Source organism: Pecten maximus, chromosome 1 (genome assembly GCF_902652985.1).
Source record: "Pecten maximus chromosome 1, xPecMax1.1, whole genome shotgun sequence".
Lineage (NCBI taxonomy): Eukaryota > Metazoa > Mollusca > Bivalvia > Pectinida > Pectinidae > Pecten > Pecten maximus.
Genome location: NC_047015.1, coordinates 54,099,406 through 54,114,970, shown reverse-complemented (window position 1 = coordinate 54,114,970; position 15,565 = coordinate 54,099,406). Strand labels below are relative to the sequence as shown.

Here is a 15,565-nt window from a genome sequence, read left to right as displayed (position 1 = left end):
CAAGAAACCACTTCTCACCGTCTTTTGAACCATAAGTAAACATGGGCATTATAAAAATGGGTTACTAAGCATATATCATACATTTCTTACTAATGTCAAAATCCCTTCGTGGTATGAATACAGTGGACACTTAAAAAAAAAAAAAGAAAAAAAAAAAGATTTTGTTTACAAATTTGGCTATCAAGTTTGATTTGGTAAAGTTTGTTCTTGTTTAACGTCCTATTAACAGCCAGGGTCATTAAAAGACGTGCCAGGTTTTGGAGGTGGAGGAAAGCCGGAGTTCCCGGAGGAAAACTTAGTCAGTACCTGGCAACTGCCCCACGAAGGTTTCGAACTCATAACCCAGAGGTGGAGGGCTAGTGATAAACTGACGGAACACCTTAACCACTCGACCACCGCGGCCAATTTGTAAAGAAAAACAAGATTTTGATTAAGCTTTAAGAATCAGGTTTATTTAAGAAATCAGGTACTGTGATTACGTCTGGCAGGGTAGGCAGACACACGTAATATCTCGCTGTCTTCTTCACACCATTTATACCACACTCCGACATTTACAGCAGCCACTGCAAGTCAGCATGAACACCAGCACGTATTTTACTTTCTCAAAATGGCAACTGACATTCACCCAGGCAGTGTTAGATAGTAAACAATAATGACAGTCACTTTGATGGGTGATAGAGTAACCATGCTGTCGACTGACCGCCCCAAAACAGTGACATTCATTCCGACCCTAACAACATATTAATGTCCAATCCCAAGAATTATGTCCAATTGGGCAATCCACACATCAATTTCAGGGAGATAACTCTAGCATATATTTTCCTGGATTACCTCCCTTGACCGTGAAAAATAAACACAAGGCAAGAAACATGCAATGATCCATGTCCTTGCACGACATATTTGATTATATTTTTCACAAGCCCAAGAGTTAACTAAATCAAAACACATAATGTGTGCGCTGATAGATTGAACATATTCTCCAAGACTGCAATGATATATATAACATACACAATCTGCCCAATAGTCTTGTTTACCATGGAAACACAGCCTACAGTCTGCAGTAAGTATACACAGATTTAAACATTTCAATTATTATAACAGGAAATGATAATCAGAAAATGATACCTAAAATAATAATTATGTGACCCAAAACACAACAAATTCAAAATAATGCCTGTTGAGGAAGTTCTGTAACTATTTGAATCAGTTTTCCCCAAACATCTGTTATCATTATTAGGAAAAAAGAGGGAAACAACAATTTTAATGGACGATACATGCAAGTTGAACAAAATGGACATGATCTGTTACGTTACTTATAAACCGCAATTTCTGGACTACACAAAGAAAATATTTCAAAACATGAAAAAAAAATATCTGTAAAATCCTTCATGCATCTACCTGTATATGCAGTGCAGCAATCTCTTTTCGAGTGTTTAAAGAAAAAATAAATGCGAAAACATCTTCATTGTGAAATATTTTCCACTTAACCTAGCATATATACCCCATCGGCAATATGAACTGTATGAAAGAAAGATAAACTTTAACAGATACCATATATCAAGACAGAGACTGGGTATTACATGTCAAAATACTTTTAAGGCAGAGATTATATTTAACAATGACAACACAAAATTTATTCTTCAGAAATCAGCCAATTGATCTCGAGCAGTTGAATGTGGCTGCACCTTCTTTCTTTTCTTATTTTTAAATATTATATATAATACATACTGATAGTGCCCCCCCCCCCCCCCCCCCCCCCCAAGTCACTAATTAACAAAACAGCCAGTATCAAGATAAAAGTCCCTCACAAGTCGTACTGATCATTAATCAAATCCAAGAATTGTAATACACTGTACCAATTCATTCAAACGCTTAAACCTATAATTATCTTGGTCTTATAAAAAAACTACCAATAATGGTTTTACTTACTAAAACTTAAAGTTTCATATCCCCAAAAGTTGTAAAGATTTTTTTTTAACACCACCATTTTATGCAATATTAAGAAACAATAGGTAAGACATCCAACAAGATAATTTATCAGAATGACAAATAGCAATATGGCAATGAAAAAAAAAAAAGCATGAAGCACTTGACATATAGTACAATTGTACCAGCACTATGTTCTACTATATAATGATCCTCTACACAGAAATCAAAACTGTCTTCCATATATACAGGTCTCAAACACGCCATGTTGACCAGTCACATTCTATGTACAGTGTCATCTGGTCAGCAACTTATTATCGGTAAATAAATTGTTCGCAATTTTGCAAGTCAAATCTAACCAGTTTTATTCTGTCGCTATGAAAAAGGTCCCATACAATGAAACGAGATATCATTCTGTACTTTAGCATGTGACAAAAAAAAAAAAAAAAAACCCACATCTTTCCGACTGATGGAGGTGCCTCCAAAATATAGCTACAAGTTAGACAACTCTTTGAGTTTTTAAGACAAATTTTTCCTTGCAGTTTTGTTTTAATCAATGTACATGTACTTAAAATCTTTTCCCTGAAATAAAACAATACATTTTACAATTTACTGAATGTACATGCATTTGTGATAATGTTCACAGCACAATTCCTGAATTATCGAACTTGTACTGACAACAATCCAAATTCCTGCAGGACTTTTCTGCTAACACACATTTCATATTTGCCGGTTAGAATTTTTCAAACAAGGAATTGTACATGAACATGCATCACATTTGAGCTTTAAATACCAAAATAAAATATGTTTTTATCTTAAGTTGACTGCTTCAAAACTATTCAAAAATTCTATTTTGGATCTGTATGTGTAGGCTATTCTAATGTAGTCTAGATTGTGATAATTTTTTTTTTCCTTTTTCTTTTTTCAACTTTTGATTTCTCACCAAAATACAGACAATTCGACACTTGACAAACAACACTGTGGTAACGTTGTTCCCTTAGACAACAACAGTTATTGATGAAACTATTTGTCTTTACCTGGAAGTATTACCCAAACAACGACTACCAAATGTCATGCATCAAGTGTTACAAAGTAGTTCCATTTTCCAGATAATGACTCATCACTTATGGTTGATCACATCAGATTGATTTTATAAAACTGAAACCATTTTCTTTCCTACATGTGAAGAAAAACATATAAAATCTTACCCAAGTTATGTTTCTAAGGGACAAATAGGAGGGACTTGTTGATATCCGATACCAGGTAGCGGGGTAGCCGTTAACTGTTTACTTTTGTATGGTGATTTTCAAGACAGAAATAATGGTCGATTAAAGGATGAAAAAAAAAAAAAAAAAAAAAATAATTAAAAACAAAAAACTTTCCAGTTAGCATTATTTCTGAAATTTTCGGAAATAAAAGGAATTTATTTTGGTTTTCGAACATTATGATCCATGATTGCTGAAAACTGATTGTAATATGTAGATGTATGGTGTGTCAACTGTAAAAAGTGAAAAGTTACCTCCCTTCAGTCTGTACACGTTCATCAGATACCTAGAACTAGCTTCTAAATTATTGTATTCCCCCCCCCCCCCCCGAATTACATAGGAACTGACCCTTGTTTACCAAACTGAAAACACAGCAGAAAATTCACCAAGAAGGTATTCAACAAGTAAAATATCTTGTAGTAGTTACCTGAAGATCTTCTCAAAAAGGATCTATGCTTCAGCAAAATACTGTTATACCAGATTTACAGATTACAGCGATTACTTCACCTTTGGATTCCGGTTTCTGACGTACAGACGTGCAAATAAACTGTTATATGGAAGGGGTCAACAACAGTCGAATGAATAAATAAATGTGTAAATGCCTTCAAATGAAACATATATAATGATACCATGTTTTTTTTCTGATTAATTCTCACGAGCAAAGTAACAACGTGTTTCACGTACGTGTACACAAAAGAATGCATCTGTAAACGACAATTACATATTTACATCATTTTACAAGCACAGGTAAGACAAATTTCTTTTGGAATAAATCAAATTCTGGATCCATCATGTCCTGTATTTGATATAAAACTTATACACTGATATTGAAAAATCAAATCAAACAATTAAAAATAAAGTTTGTTATCTATATCAAACAAAAAAGTTCCTTTTGTAAATCCAAACTATCAGTCACATATCATCAAATGTCAAATACAGGAGAAGATGGTGCAATCATGGTCAAACACATTGCCGTACCAAAAGTTATCCTACATATGGCAATAGCTACTTCTCAGTCTGGTGTTGGCAAAACTTAGGATGGGATTCCAGATGTCCGTTACACTCAAGTGGACTGGGAGGCTAAAACAGCACAGTTTTTAACGGCACCTTATATCACAAAACCTCTTCATAATCTCGTGTCAAGTCTTCCAACAATTTTGACATAGACAAGTCCAATGGAAATTTAAAATCTACTTCTCAAATTCATATCAATCAAATATTTTGTTAACACATATATATGTTAATCATGAATCTTAATTTTATCTTAAATTAATAAACAATCCGATAAACTTTTGTTTGAACCATCAAGCATTGGGCTTTAAATACCATAAAACAGGTAACAAAAATGTGTGATGTGGATTGCATACATTTGCAGCACAGAAAAAATGGGTTTTTTAAAAATAAAATTCACCATGAGTCATGCCTCAGCTTTTAACAGCTGTCAGAGCTTATGAATCCTGCCTTTGTCAAACTTAATTGCTAATTGACCTCTATAATTAAAATACACTACCAAAATAGCAGTTGACATTGACATTCGACTACAGGAGATTACCTAGCTTTAGCACACCAACTTTACCATAATCATCTACAAGTTAGGACTGATGGCAAATAAATTCTAGACTGAAACATACATGTTTTTTTCATTAATTTGTCCAAATATGATCTCTAGGACAGCGAAATCTTCAGACTTTTGAAGCGAGATTTCTGATTTCTTTGAAGAAATTGTGCCAAGAGAACAACATGTTCATGACAAGACTTGTACCAAACAGACACATGGGTATGTAGGCAAGACTTAATGGAGAGAAATCTGCAAATTACCGTACTACGGACAGAATTCTCTCCATCAGAGTCTCGTGTCTGTTTAGCTTGCTCATATCAACAGACAGGATCTGTATCTTTATGCTCATTTCCAATCCAGCTGTTGCTCGTAATCCAATGTAATATTTCCGCTCTCTCTCTCTCTCTCTCTCTCACAGCAGACACACACACAAACAAACAGGCCAATCATTCCGTGACTAAGATCCTAATGTTATACTCTAAACCGGTCCCGGGCCGTAGATCCTGTTTTCGTCATGGTGTCTGTATGTGCCTGCAACAGATCAACGAACTCCCATTGACAAGAACACTTTTTCTTGGAAAAAAATTCTAAAATGGCATTTAAAAAACCGATGCTGCTGGACTCTGTTTTTTTTGTCTTTGTTTTTTTCTCCTGTTAATTCCATTATTTATTCCCTGTTCTACAGAACAGCCAGAAGTAAAAAATTTACCAAAGAGAACTCCAGATCAGAACAGGAACTACCAATACAATTGATTTAACTCAAACGATGCCATATATTACATTTTCTACTGCACCAACCATGCATAGTATTTCTTTATTTCTTAAGTCCTCCTGTAGGATATATATTTGTACTGGAATACTCACAAATCTAATTTATGTACGTTTTTTTTTTTTTTTTTATTATTTCACTCATAATTTGTCAATGATTTAGTTCAGTTTTGTGATATTTTCACTGAATCACTTTTAATTTTGCAAAGATCTTGTTTTACATTCAAAAACAGACAATTAATGGTCTGGTGCCTGCTTATTGAGACAAAACACTTACCTGGAAACCTATTGCAATTTTGATGGGTATTTTTAGACTGTCCTTTAATTTTTTCCTGAAATGTAAAAGTAAACAATCTTGAAAACTCAAAAATACATTTAACATTGCAAAAAAATTCATTTTCATTTTAATTTAAGAATTTAAATTCATGCAGAGTCAAAATTACAATATCTAATCACATGACTTTGGAAAGTCTCTATAGAATCTTAGTTTTATGATTCAAAACTGCTGTGTTTTATCACAAGCAACCCATTCCATGGCCAAATCATGTAGTAATTTTTAATCAATATCAGTAATAACAGCTTATATTAAAGCTCAGCTGGATCATACTTTGATTTAAGATGATATTCAAACTATTTATTTGCAAACTTGTACATCTAACAGTATAACTAAACACTAACAGAACTAAAGGCAAAGTCTAACCAAAGTCTGTTAACAGGTGGACCGACAAATAACAAGAAGCCCATGGCCCTTAACGGTCACCTTTTATATATCATTGTAATGGATAAGTGCGTGAGTGCTGTTTTAAAGAAATCAACACTTCAATAATGTCAGTACAGCCTATCGACTGTTGTCGACAACGGGGAAGAGGGAGCTTGAGCCAACAATGCTACAAAACGTGCCGCTCTTCAGAACTTTGTACAAGAAAGATTTGAAGGACACAATGTTCGTAGATTCACATCGATCCTACCCACCCTATTTTCATGATTGCGTCGGGCCGTGTAGCATCTCTCGTCCACAGACTGAGTTTGTCTCCCTTGTTTCGTACATTCACCACTGCACCGTTAACATCGTCGCTGTATTCCTCAAATGACTCGCCTATTAGACACAGTAACTGAAAACACAAAAGATTCACCGTTACAAATTAGAGCAAAGATATAAAAGACCAATATTTTCCAATCTGATCAATGAAAAGCAAGTTTTTTTTTAATTATAGGCCAACGTATGAAATGTGTTTGTAACCTAATTTGACCGTTTACCCTCTGGTGGCAACTAATCTCGTCCAGGTTAATCTCAATGTCTAGTGATTGTCTACTATTGGCAACAAGTATTAACATTCAGGGGTTAATCTAGGATTTGGGGAATACCACCCATTATGAAATTGAGGGGAAATGAATGGCCAGTTTCTTGAATTATTCTTTAAGTTTTAACATTTTACAGCTATTCTTTGCTATAATTCTTGCATAAATTTCATCAAAAGTTGGGGGATTTCCCCTCTTTTGGAGAATTTTTCCCGTTTCATGTGATTTTTTCTTGATGGGGAATTTGTTTTTGTTCAAAGGGGAAAACACCATCAGTTGGGAATACTGCCTAATTTTGGTAGCAAAATTGGTCTAGATTAACCTCTGACATTATAGCTCTGAAGACAATTTGGAAACTTTGAAAATAGAAAATGGTAAAATTCAACCATGCACATTACTTTGTGGCTGGGTATATGGGGGTTGTCCTACATTTTTACTAGCTAACATATACCATGTATTGCATGCAGAAATGATGTTTCCATAGAAACAATTCTTGTTTACATTATTGTGATCTATTTTCAATTACTTCAAAATAAAGCTCTGAGTGTCACAAATATCTACCACCTTATGTGTCACCGACACAGCGTGCCCCATCATGTACATGTGTGCAATTCACACATCAAACAATTATATATATGCCTACACAAACGCTTGATGCCAAGGGTACACTGCCCACGCATTAAAATGGATGTAAAAACAGAAAACATGACTTGAAAATCATTTAAGAATCAAAATTGTCTGAAGAAAATAGAATTTGACGACGAGACAAAGTCTTCCCGATCATTTCATGAGCCTGCTGCTACTGTCAGGAATCCTGTATTTTGATTGGCTAATGATGATGCGCAGGTCTAGGTTATTTCAGAGAGGGTACACTTTACCCTGATATGATAAAGTAATGGGACACGCTACTGACATCCCAATTTACTTATTTCACAAAGTCACAGATAACAATACAAGTGATTTCCTTGCCTCAAAAAGAGTATCACATACAGAAATCATCTGTAAAACAATCTATACAGGAATCTAGACTCACCGTTTCTAACCAGAAATTGTCCAGATCTGAATGTCTCTGTTGTTTGTTGAGATTGATTAACCATCGGCCTCCATCTTTGTTTTGACCATCTTCCCACATGGGCTGAATACCATCCTAGAGTAAGACATTGAAAATTAGTTACATTACTATAGCTATTTATCTAAATGCCTTTTTCCTTCATAAAGAATTTGTAGTTACAACAACAAAATTTGAATTCAGCATAAGGAAGACAAAATAAATAATTTCTCATATTTCACTGGCAAGACAAAACCTAAGTTTTTAATTTTGTATCAACATTTCTCATGCTTTCACTGGCAAGACAAAACCTAAGTTTTTAATTTTGTATCAATCTTTCTAATAATTTCACTGGCAAGACAAAAACTAAGTTTTTAATTTTGCATTATTATAACCATTCTAATAATTTCACTGGCAAGACAAAAAGTAAGTTTTTAATTTTGCATCATAACCTTTCTAATAATTTCACTGCTAAGGCAAAAATAGACTGGCCCCATTGTCTCTAGAATATTAAAATTATAAATAAAATTGAGCTTTATGGTTTTGATCCCTAGGATATGTCTGATTCTAGATTCTAAGTTTCAAACTAGGGGCAGATAATCTAGTATTAGGATTTAGCTTGGCAATTCTTAACAAAACAACTTAGGGTCTGGTGGCCAGTCTAAGGCAAAAACTAAGTTTTTAATTTTGTATCATTACGCTTCTCACAACTTTCACAATCAACAATACAAAGTTTGAAAGTATAAATTACACATTGCAGCAAAAGCTGCTGTATAGATCTGCATTTAAAGACTGATGTCTGTATGTGGGAATGTAGTATTATCTGCTTGCTGGCTTATATTAATCCCCTCGTAAACAGCCAGGGTCATTTCAAGTCTGTGTGGTAGTTGGCCATGGTGACTACCTCATTGAACAATGAACATACGGGATGCCCAGCACCTGCCATCCAAATGACCTTATAATCAGGGCAAACTAAAAGTGCCTTGCCCATGGACACCATCATAACAGCACAGACCCACCAGTTACTCAGCTTCCCGAGAAACACAAACTGACATGGGTAGCAAGTGTCGACCCACACACCTCTGATCTTAACCTGAGGTTACATAGAGCTAAATGCAAAGACTAATTCAGGCTGTTGTACAAAACAGATATACAGGAAAAACTCTACTGATAAAATATATACAAGAAATTCAATCATAACAGCACAGACCTGATAGTTACTCAGCTTCCCGAGAAACACAAACTGACATGGTTAACAAGTGTCAAAACCACACACCTCTGATCTTAACCTGATCATGAGGTTACATAGAGCTAAATGCAAAGTCTATCTAGCTTTTTTTGTTGTACAAAACAGATACACAGGAAAAACACTACTGAAAAAATATATACATGAAATTCGATAGGAAACAATTTATTGTCTTCAATGAAGCACACATCAAGACTCACATTGAAGTTTACTCATAATCAGATATCCAGTGATGGAGCTAATTGCATTATAGACCAATTACAACAGGCAGATGCATGCTTAAAATCCCTTCATTCCATTCAGGGGAAGCATTAGTATATTTAACAATAAAATAAAGATGCATTTGAATCCGAAAATTCTTGGACTCATCCCACAAGAATGTAGTTCTACAGAATGGAAAGGTTCTACATTACAAATCATAACAAAACCTATTTTACAAGGGACTTTACAAATTATAACATAACTTATATTAGAAAGGGCTTAAACCTCACCTTGAACAAAGAATAATCACAGCCTGATGGCAGCTTGCTAGCTTTCTGCACATGGTTGTATAATCTGAAAAAAGAAACATTTCTAATTTAGTTTTTCAAATCCTCTGTTCAAAAGAGAAATTCAATGTAGACCTCGTCTCTTACCAAATGTTTCCTAAAATGTTTGTCCACTTTCGATGAAAATAAAGCTAAAATTTCGACCTACATAAGGACAGATATGTTACAGGGCATCCAATCGCTGACCCTTAATATTCATCAATTTCAGAAGTCAAACGACCATTTTTCTGAAATCTAAAAGGTCAAGGTATGTCAAACACAAATGTTCTTTCAATTCAAGAGTCAATTATCATTTGTGGTAGTCAAAAACATACTCTTAAGGTTCTACTGGCCCCATGGGTGTCACAGTGTTTATCCTGTCTATATAACTGGGTGCCCAAAACAACCCCATTTCAGATGCATTTTAGACTCATTTTCCCCCAAATTTGAAAAAAAAAAAAAAAAAAAAATCCAATTGTCTGTAGATTAAAACTTATATATAATGGCAAATATTCCACAAAATAGATAAAAAAAAGGACCTTGACCCAAATACCCTGAAACTTACATACCAACTTTCACCAACATACCTTCAAGCATGTCTGAGAAAACTGAGTGGACAGAATGACAGATCTAGATGGACCGACAGAAAGACGGATGGAAAGGAAACCATTATATAGTCCCTCAGGTTTCACAGGTGGGGACTAATAAATTAATAATGTCATATGAAACTCTTGACTTACGCCCAAAAATCTTCCACTGTGTCGAAGGATGTGACGAGTTTCAAGTTTGCTGTCCATTCTTTTGTGCGGTCATTCTTGAAGAACCAGAGAGCCCACTTGTTTTGTAAGGGGTGTTTGATGAGGGCGTCTGGCGACAAAAGGGTACTGGCATTCTCTTCTGCAACTCCTTCCTCTTCTCCAGGATGAGAATCCTATCAAAATAATCATACATATTATTGCAACAACCAGGTTTCATGATGAAAATAAAACTAAATTTTTAAGTGGGACACAAATATAATCAAGGGACCAAATAAGTGCAGCATTTACAGTAGTACTGAGAATAGGGTTTAAAAAAAGGAAAAGGAAAAAAAAAACAAACAAAAAAAACCACCAGAGCATCCACTAACCAGAGACCTCGGGTCAATGACGCAGCAAAATTTAATTTTACGCACGACTTTTGCATGCCGTGCGTCAATCCGACGCTTCACATTTTGACCACCACTGTAATTAGTCTATGTGTTGTCCAATACCCAAGCTCAACAAAGGGTATATTTGCTTTAGCCAGTGACACTAATTAGTAGAATACCCATGGGAGTCAATTAAAAGAGCCACTCAACTGTGACTAATCCAACGGTCGCTACCGATTGCCAAATTGGGCCACCTATATCTCAATCTGTAATTTCATTTTGATGTTTAATGAGTTTCATATACATATAACAGGGGTTAATCTAAGATTTGGGGAATATTTCCCATTATGAAATTTAGGGGAAATGAACGGCCTCAGTGTCTTGAATTATTCTTTTACCTTAAATAATTCTTACATATTTCATCAAAATTTGGAGGATTTCCTGTTTTGCAGAATTTTCCTGTTTTATGGAATTTTTTCTTGATGGGGAATTATATTACTTTTTATTCAAAAGCGAAAATTAAACACCATCAGTGGAGTATTAAATAACTTCAGCAGTAAAATCGGTCTAGATTAACCTCTGTTTAAACTTTCACTTTTCATTTATTGAAAATATCAGAAAGTAAAATATCAAGAATGAAGATCAAAAGCTTCTTATACAGGATTGATATTCCGAGTCCCCTGTCTTCAGCCTCTTGCAAGTATTAGTGAAGAAATTAAAAGGAATTCTCAGTGCATAAGCAAAACAAGCTGATTTTGTGCTTGTAAATTGAAGGATGGAGATTTAGAGAACATTGAAGAAAAACACTCTGGCAATAAATTGAAAGTAAAGTCCTTTTTAATTCTGTTTTAATGTTTGTAGAGTGACATTTAAAAACTGATAATCAATCTCATTTTACATACTCTTAATCAATACATATCATTTTGTTACTGTAGTTTGAACCAAGGCGCTATATATCAAGTCATCTCATGATCAGTCACAGCTGCTTAAGGCATTTATAAATATTGAACTAGCTATAGGTACCTCAGATTGTGACGCAATTTGTAACAATATTTATAATCGCCTTGAAAGACCACTGAGCTGACAGGTTTTGAAATGGGGCAGTCCAAGCTACCAAAGGTAAAGCCTGGCCCCCTCTTGGGGGATTTGTTGGCATGTCCCTCCAGCCCCTAATTTAACCCCAATACTGAGGAAAAAATTGAATTCTAGATTAATTTCCTGCATTATCGTTCATTCTGAGCATAGAAATATATATAGTGAATTATCTGCACAAGAGTTCCATAAGAAAATATTTGAAGCAGGGATCATTTTGGAGGGGGCCGTGGGGCCATTGGCCCACAATTTCCTGAATGACCCACATGATTCGAAAAATCCCTTGAATTTCGAATTCTGTAAATGGCCCATAAATTATATCACAGTCTGGACACAGATACATGTAGTTCTTTTTCTTGAAAACGACCCATCCATTTGGTAACCCAAAATATATCCCTGTGAAGTAATTTTAGCTGAACATTATACATTTGGCTGAAAATGTTGGCAGCCAACGGCTGCTAGTCTGGACATTCTGGCAGCCCGACCAGATTTCAGACAGCCCAGGCCAGGGCTGCTGGGCTACTGTTAGTGTTGATCCCATTATAAAGATCAAACTCACAGTAACACTTCAACATTGCAATGTTTCTTAATCATGTTGTCTTTGTATTTATCAAATAACTGATTTATCAAAGAACAGATAGGGCCTACTGGTTTCATTATCTTTTGAGTACGTAATTACTCGCATCATATATGTGCTATCAGCAGAATTAATCCAAATCCAGAAAACACTTAAGCTTTAAATTTTGTTGTCTTACGAGTGTGATGATCCAAACATTCCAATGGCTTCAAATTAAATCAATAAGACTTGCAAAAATGCTTGAACCTGGAGTGCACAATGAAACATTCCTCTAATATAAAGTGGTTCATGTTTAGTTTTCACCACTGCAGCAGCTGCAAAATGTACCAGGGCAAACAAACTTATTTCAGTAAACATGCCTCAATATTTTGGGAATATCAAAGGACTTCCAATGTCCATTAGGTGAGTGTCAAAGATTCTACATATGCTATTTTACGATAGTGGACAGTTTACTGTAAATCTCTTATATTTCGCGAGTACTTAATTTCGCGAACTCACCTAATTTGACTTATTCGCGAATACATAATTTCGCGAATTCCGATCTCAAAATGACTTTAAATTCGCGAATAACGTTAACAGTCGGAGACATGTCCATGTTGGTAGCCATTTTGTTGATGAGAATCATGTGACGGTACAGGAAAAGTCATGTGATTCAATCATGTGATATCGGTGTCTGGTCATACTGAATTGTATTTACCGTACCTGTATACGTCTCTCGGCAATATACAAGTGGATTAAACAAAAGAAATGTGGTGTTCAACGTGCGTTTATATTTGGAGGGTGAAATGAGTTGTTTTCAATATAAATAAAGCTTTCACGCCCGCTCATATGTAGTTTAGTCTGGATTATTTCACGGACATGACCACGCTTACAAAGGCGGTGTCAGACATTAAACAAAACCCACGGCTCATTAAGAATGCCTGGGAGATGGCGGGACTACATTAGGTTGTGAGTAATTAACGTACATTGTAATTAACGTACGTGTGTATACAGTGATACCGATGAACAGTTCTCGGGACAGTCTATTTTGAATAATATATACCCCAGGCGATTATTTGTTCTGAATGTTTGAATTAAATAGATAATCTGTTTGATTTCAACTTTGTTGTGGTAAATATCTTTTCGAGAATAAAGCGTTGTGAAGTGCTATATATACATGTAACCTTACATAACTTACAACAGCGTGGGTAATAATGTACGACGTATTCCGGATGACCATCCGGGATCCTCGGGACCGTACCTAATTAACTACATGTAAAACGTCGTCAAGAAGTTAATTAAGTCCGAGTTCAACCACAATATTAGTGTTCAGTGGGGTTTTGTGTGCGTGAAATTTTGGTGTTTTGTGATATAAAATTACACTCTGATCTACATGTAAGTATATAATCTATCATTCTATTATTACTTTAATGGCGATGTCTGTTCACCAACTAAAGATTACGATCATTTCAAAATGGACGCCAATTATTCTTGTCATTTTTATACAAATATTCGCGAGGGATTTGAATTCGCGTTTGACTCTCCTCGCGAATTAACGCGAATATAAATCCCACGCGAAATATAAGTGATTTACAGTATTCCATAGAGCAGAAGCATATAGAAACTGAATTATGCGTATGCACTGCAAATGGAAGTAGGTTCGTCATTTAGTTCACTAGACAGAAGAAATCAAGCAGATGGTTCTTGTTACTCTTGCCAATAGAGGCTTAAAAACTAGGGGGTTGGGTTGGTTTACATCTTCGGCTTTTCAGCTTAGTTGGTAGCACGAGGGATTATCACACTTTAGACCAGAGTTTGATTCCTGTTGGGGTGTTTGGGTGGAATGTAATTCCCTGTTTATTCACATTGGCACCTAACTAAATACCTAACTAACATGCCATATGGAATATATGTCTGCATTCCATTGCGTTTATACCACCGTAAACGCACCATTGCGTTTATACCACCGTAAATGCAAAGATCTCTCTCTAGCCGAGTGGTATATAAGGGCTAGTACTGACCAGGGTTACACCCCCCCCCCCCTCCCCTTCAGGAAAGAACTCATTCTACATTTCTTGGGGTAACAGCAATGTACGTGGTTCCCACTTGAGTGTCAATGTAACAAAGCAAATGATTAATTAAATTCAAATCACTGACACTGCTAGGGATCAAACCCAGGACCTCTGGCTTACTAGACTTAAACTCAACCAATCAAGCTAAACTGAAGATCACTTTTGTCGAGCGGTATATTGCGGCTAGTATTTACCAGGGTTACATACATACTCTATAAGAAATTGACTGAAAGACATGCACAAGTTGAATCCAATGCGTTTGGAGGTTTTGCAGTGTTCATATGTGTAGACCTCCATAGGCACTTGTATCTGGTAATTAATATCCAGAGTTAAAATCCAATATCAGTAGGCCTACATATCCATGATAATTTTAACTCTGGGTGTAAATTGCCAGATGCCTTCATTATGGTTTCCTGTCAAATGACATCAGTTCTGCTTTTCACAAAGTCAGATACAACTATAGGTAAGGCTTTCTGAATGAACCCTCCTTACACACATGAGAGGGAGTGAAGAATGAGGAAGGGCATATGTAAAGCTAAGTGGGGAGCTCGGGAGGGAGGGGGTGTAAGAATGAGCAGTACGTCATCGCTCGACAATGCTGGAAGTTTCGGCGCTGATTCATGTGTGTATTGTTACAATACTGAAAAGTACGATCCACAAGATATGCACTAGATTTACTGAAAACATTGCTGATGTGTATATAGTTGTATACTGTTACTATATTTACTGTTTGACACCCCCTTTGTTTCATTCTAAGTCCATCCACGTCGTGTCGTACGGGAAATATTCCGACATAAAATTGACTTTCTGTCCGTTTCGATACTCCACATGGCATGTTTCCTCCTCAACTAGACTATCTCGTAGGCTATCATTTGACTATTGTATATTCCGATATCTGTCACTCAAACAAATATCATTCATATTACTTTGAAGAAGTACATGGTTCTACAACATGTCAATATTTTACCTCAGGTAACTCCACTTGCACTGAAGCCATGTTGTCCGAAATCCAATATGGGTTCCAGTCACATGGGGTACCGGCATCGAAAACGAGGCTGTAAAAGCACCTGCTTCTTTTTATA

The 15,565-nt window shown here is 35.7% G+C and overlaps 1 protein-coding gene across 1 annotated transcript; it reads right to left on the bottom strand.

Annotated features, from left to right (window-relative positions):
- Positions 1 to 430: 430 nt before the first annotated feature.
- LOC117338079 (eukaryotic translation initiation factor 4E-like) lies at positions 431 to 15,517 on the bottom strand. The gene is made up of 7 exons (XM_033899273.1): positions 15,451 to 15,517; positions 10,378 to 10,568; positions 9,602 to 9,665; positions 7,850 to 7,963; positions 6,490 to 6,629; positions 5,795 to 5,849; positions 431 to 5,280 (listed from the first exon to the last, which is right to left on the bottom strand). The coding sequence occupies exons 1-7, from the start codon at positions 15,478 to 15,480 to the stop codon at positions 5,221 to 5,223; spliced, it is 654 nt and encodes a 217-aa protein (XP_033755164.1). The 5' UTR covers positions 15,481 to 15,517; the 3' UTR covers positions 431 to 5,220.
- Positions 15,518 to 15,565: the final 48 nt, after the last annotated feature.

Excerpts from the sequence above, each read along its gene's own strand:
- LOC117338079 (XM_033899273.1), bottom strand. The coding sequence starts at position 15,480 with ATGGCTTCAGTGCAAGTGGAGTTACCTGAG. Across the intron at positions 10,569-15,450 it reads TGCAAGTGGAGTTACCTGAG|GATTCTCATCCTGGAGAAGA; the intron begins GTAAAATATTGA and ends TTATTTTGATAG. Across the intron at positions 9,666-10,377 it reads ACAGTGGAAGATTTTTGGGC|ATTATACAACCATGTGCAGA; the intron begins GTAAGTCAAGAG and ends TTCTTTTTTCAG.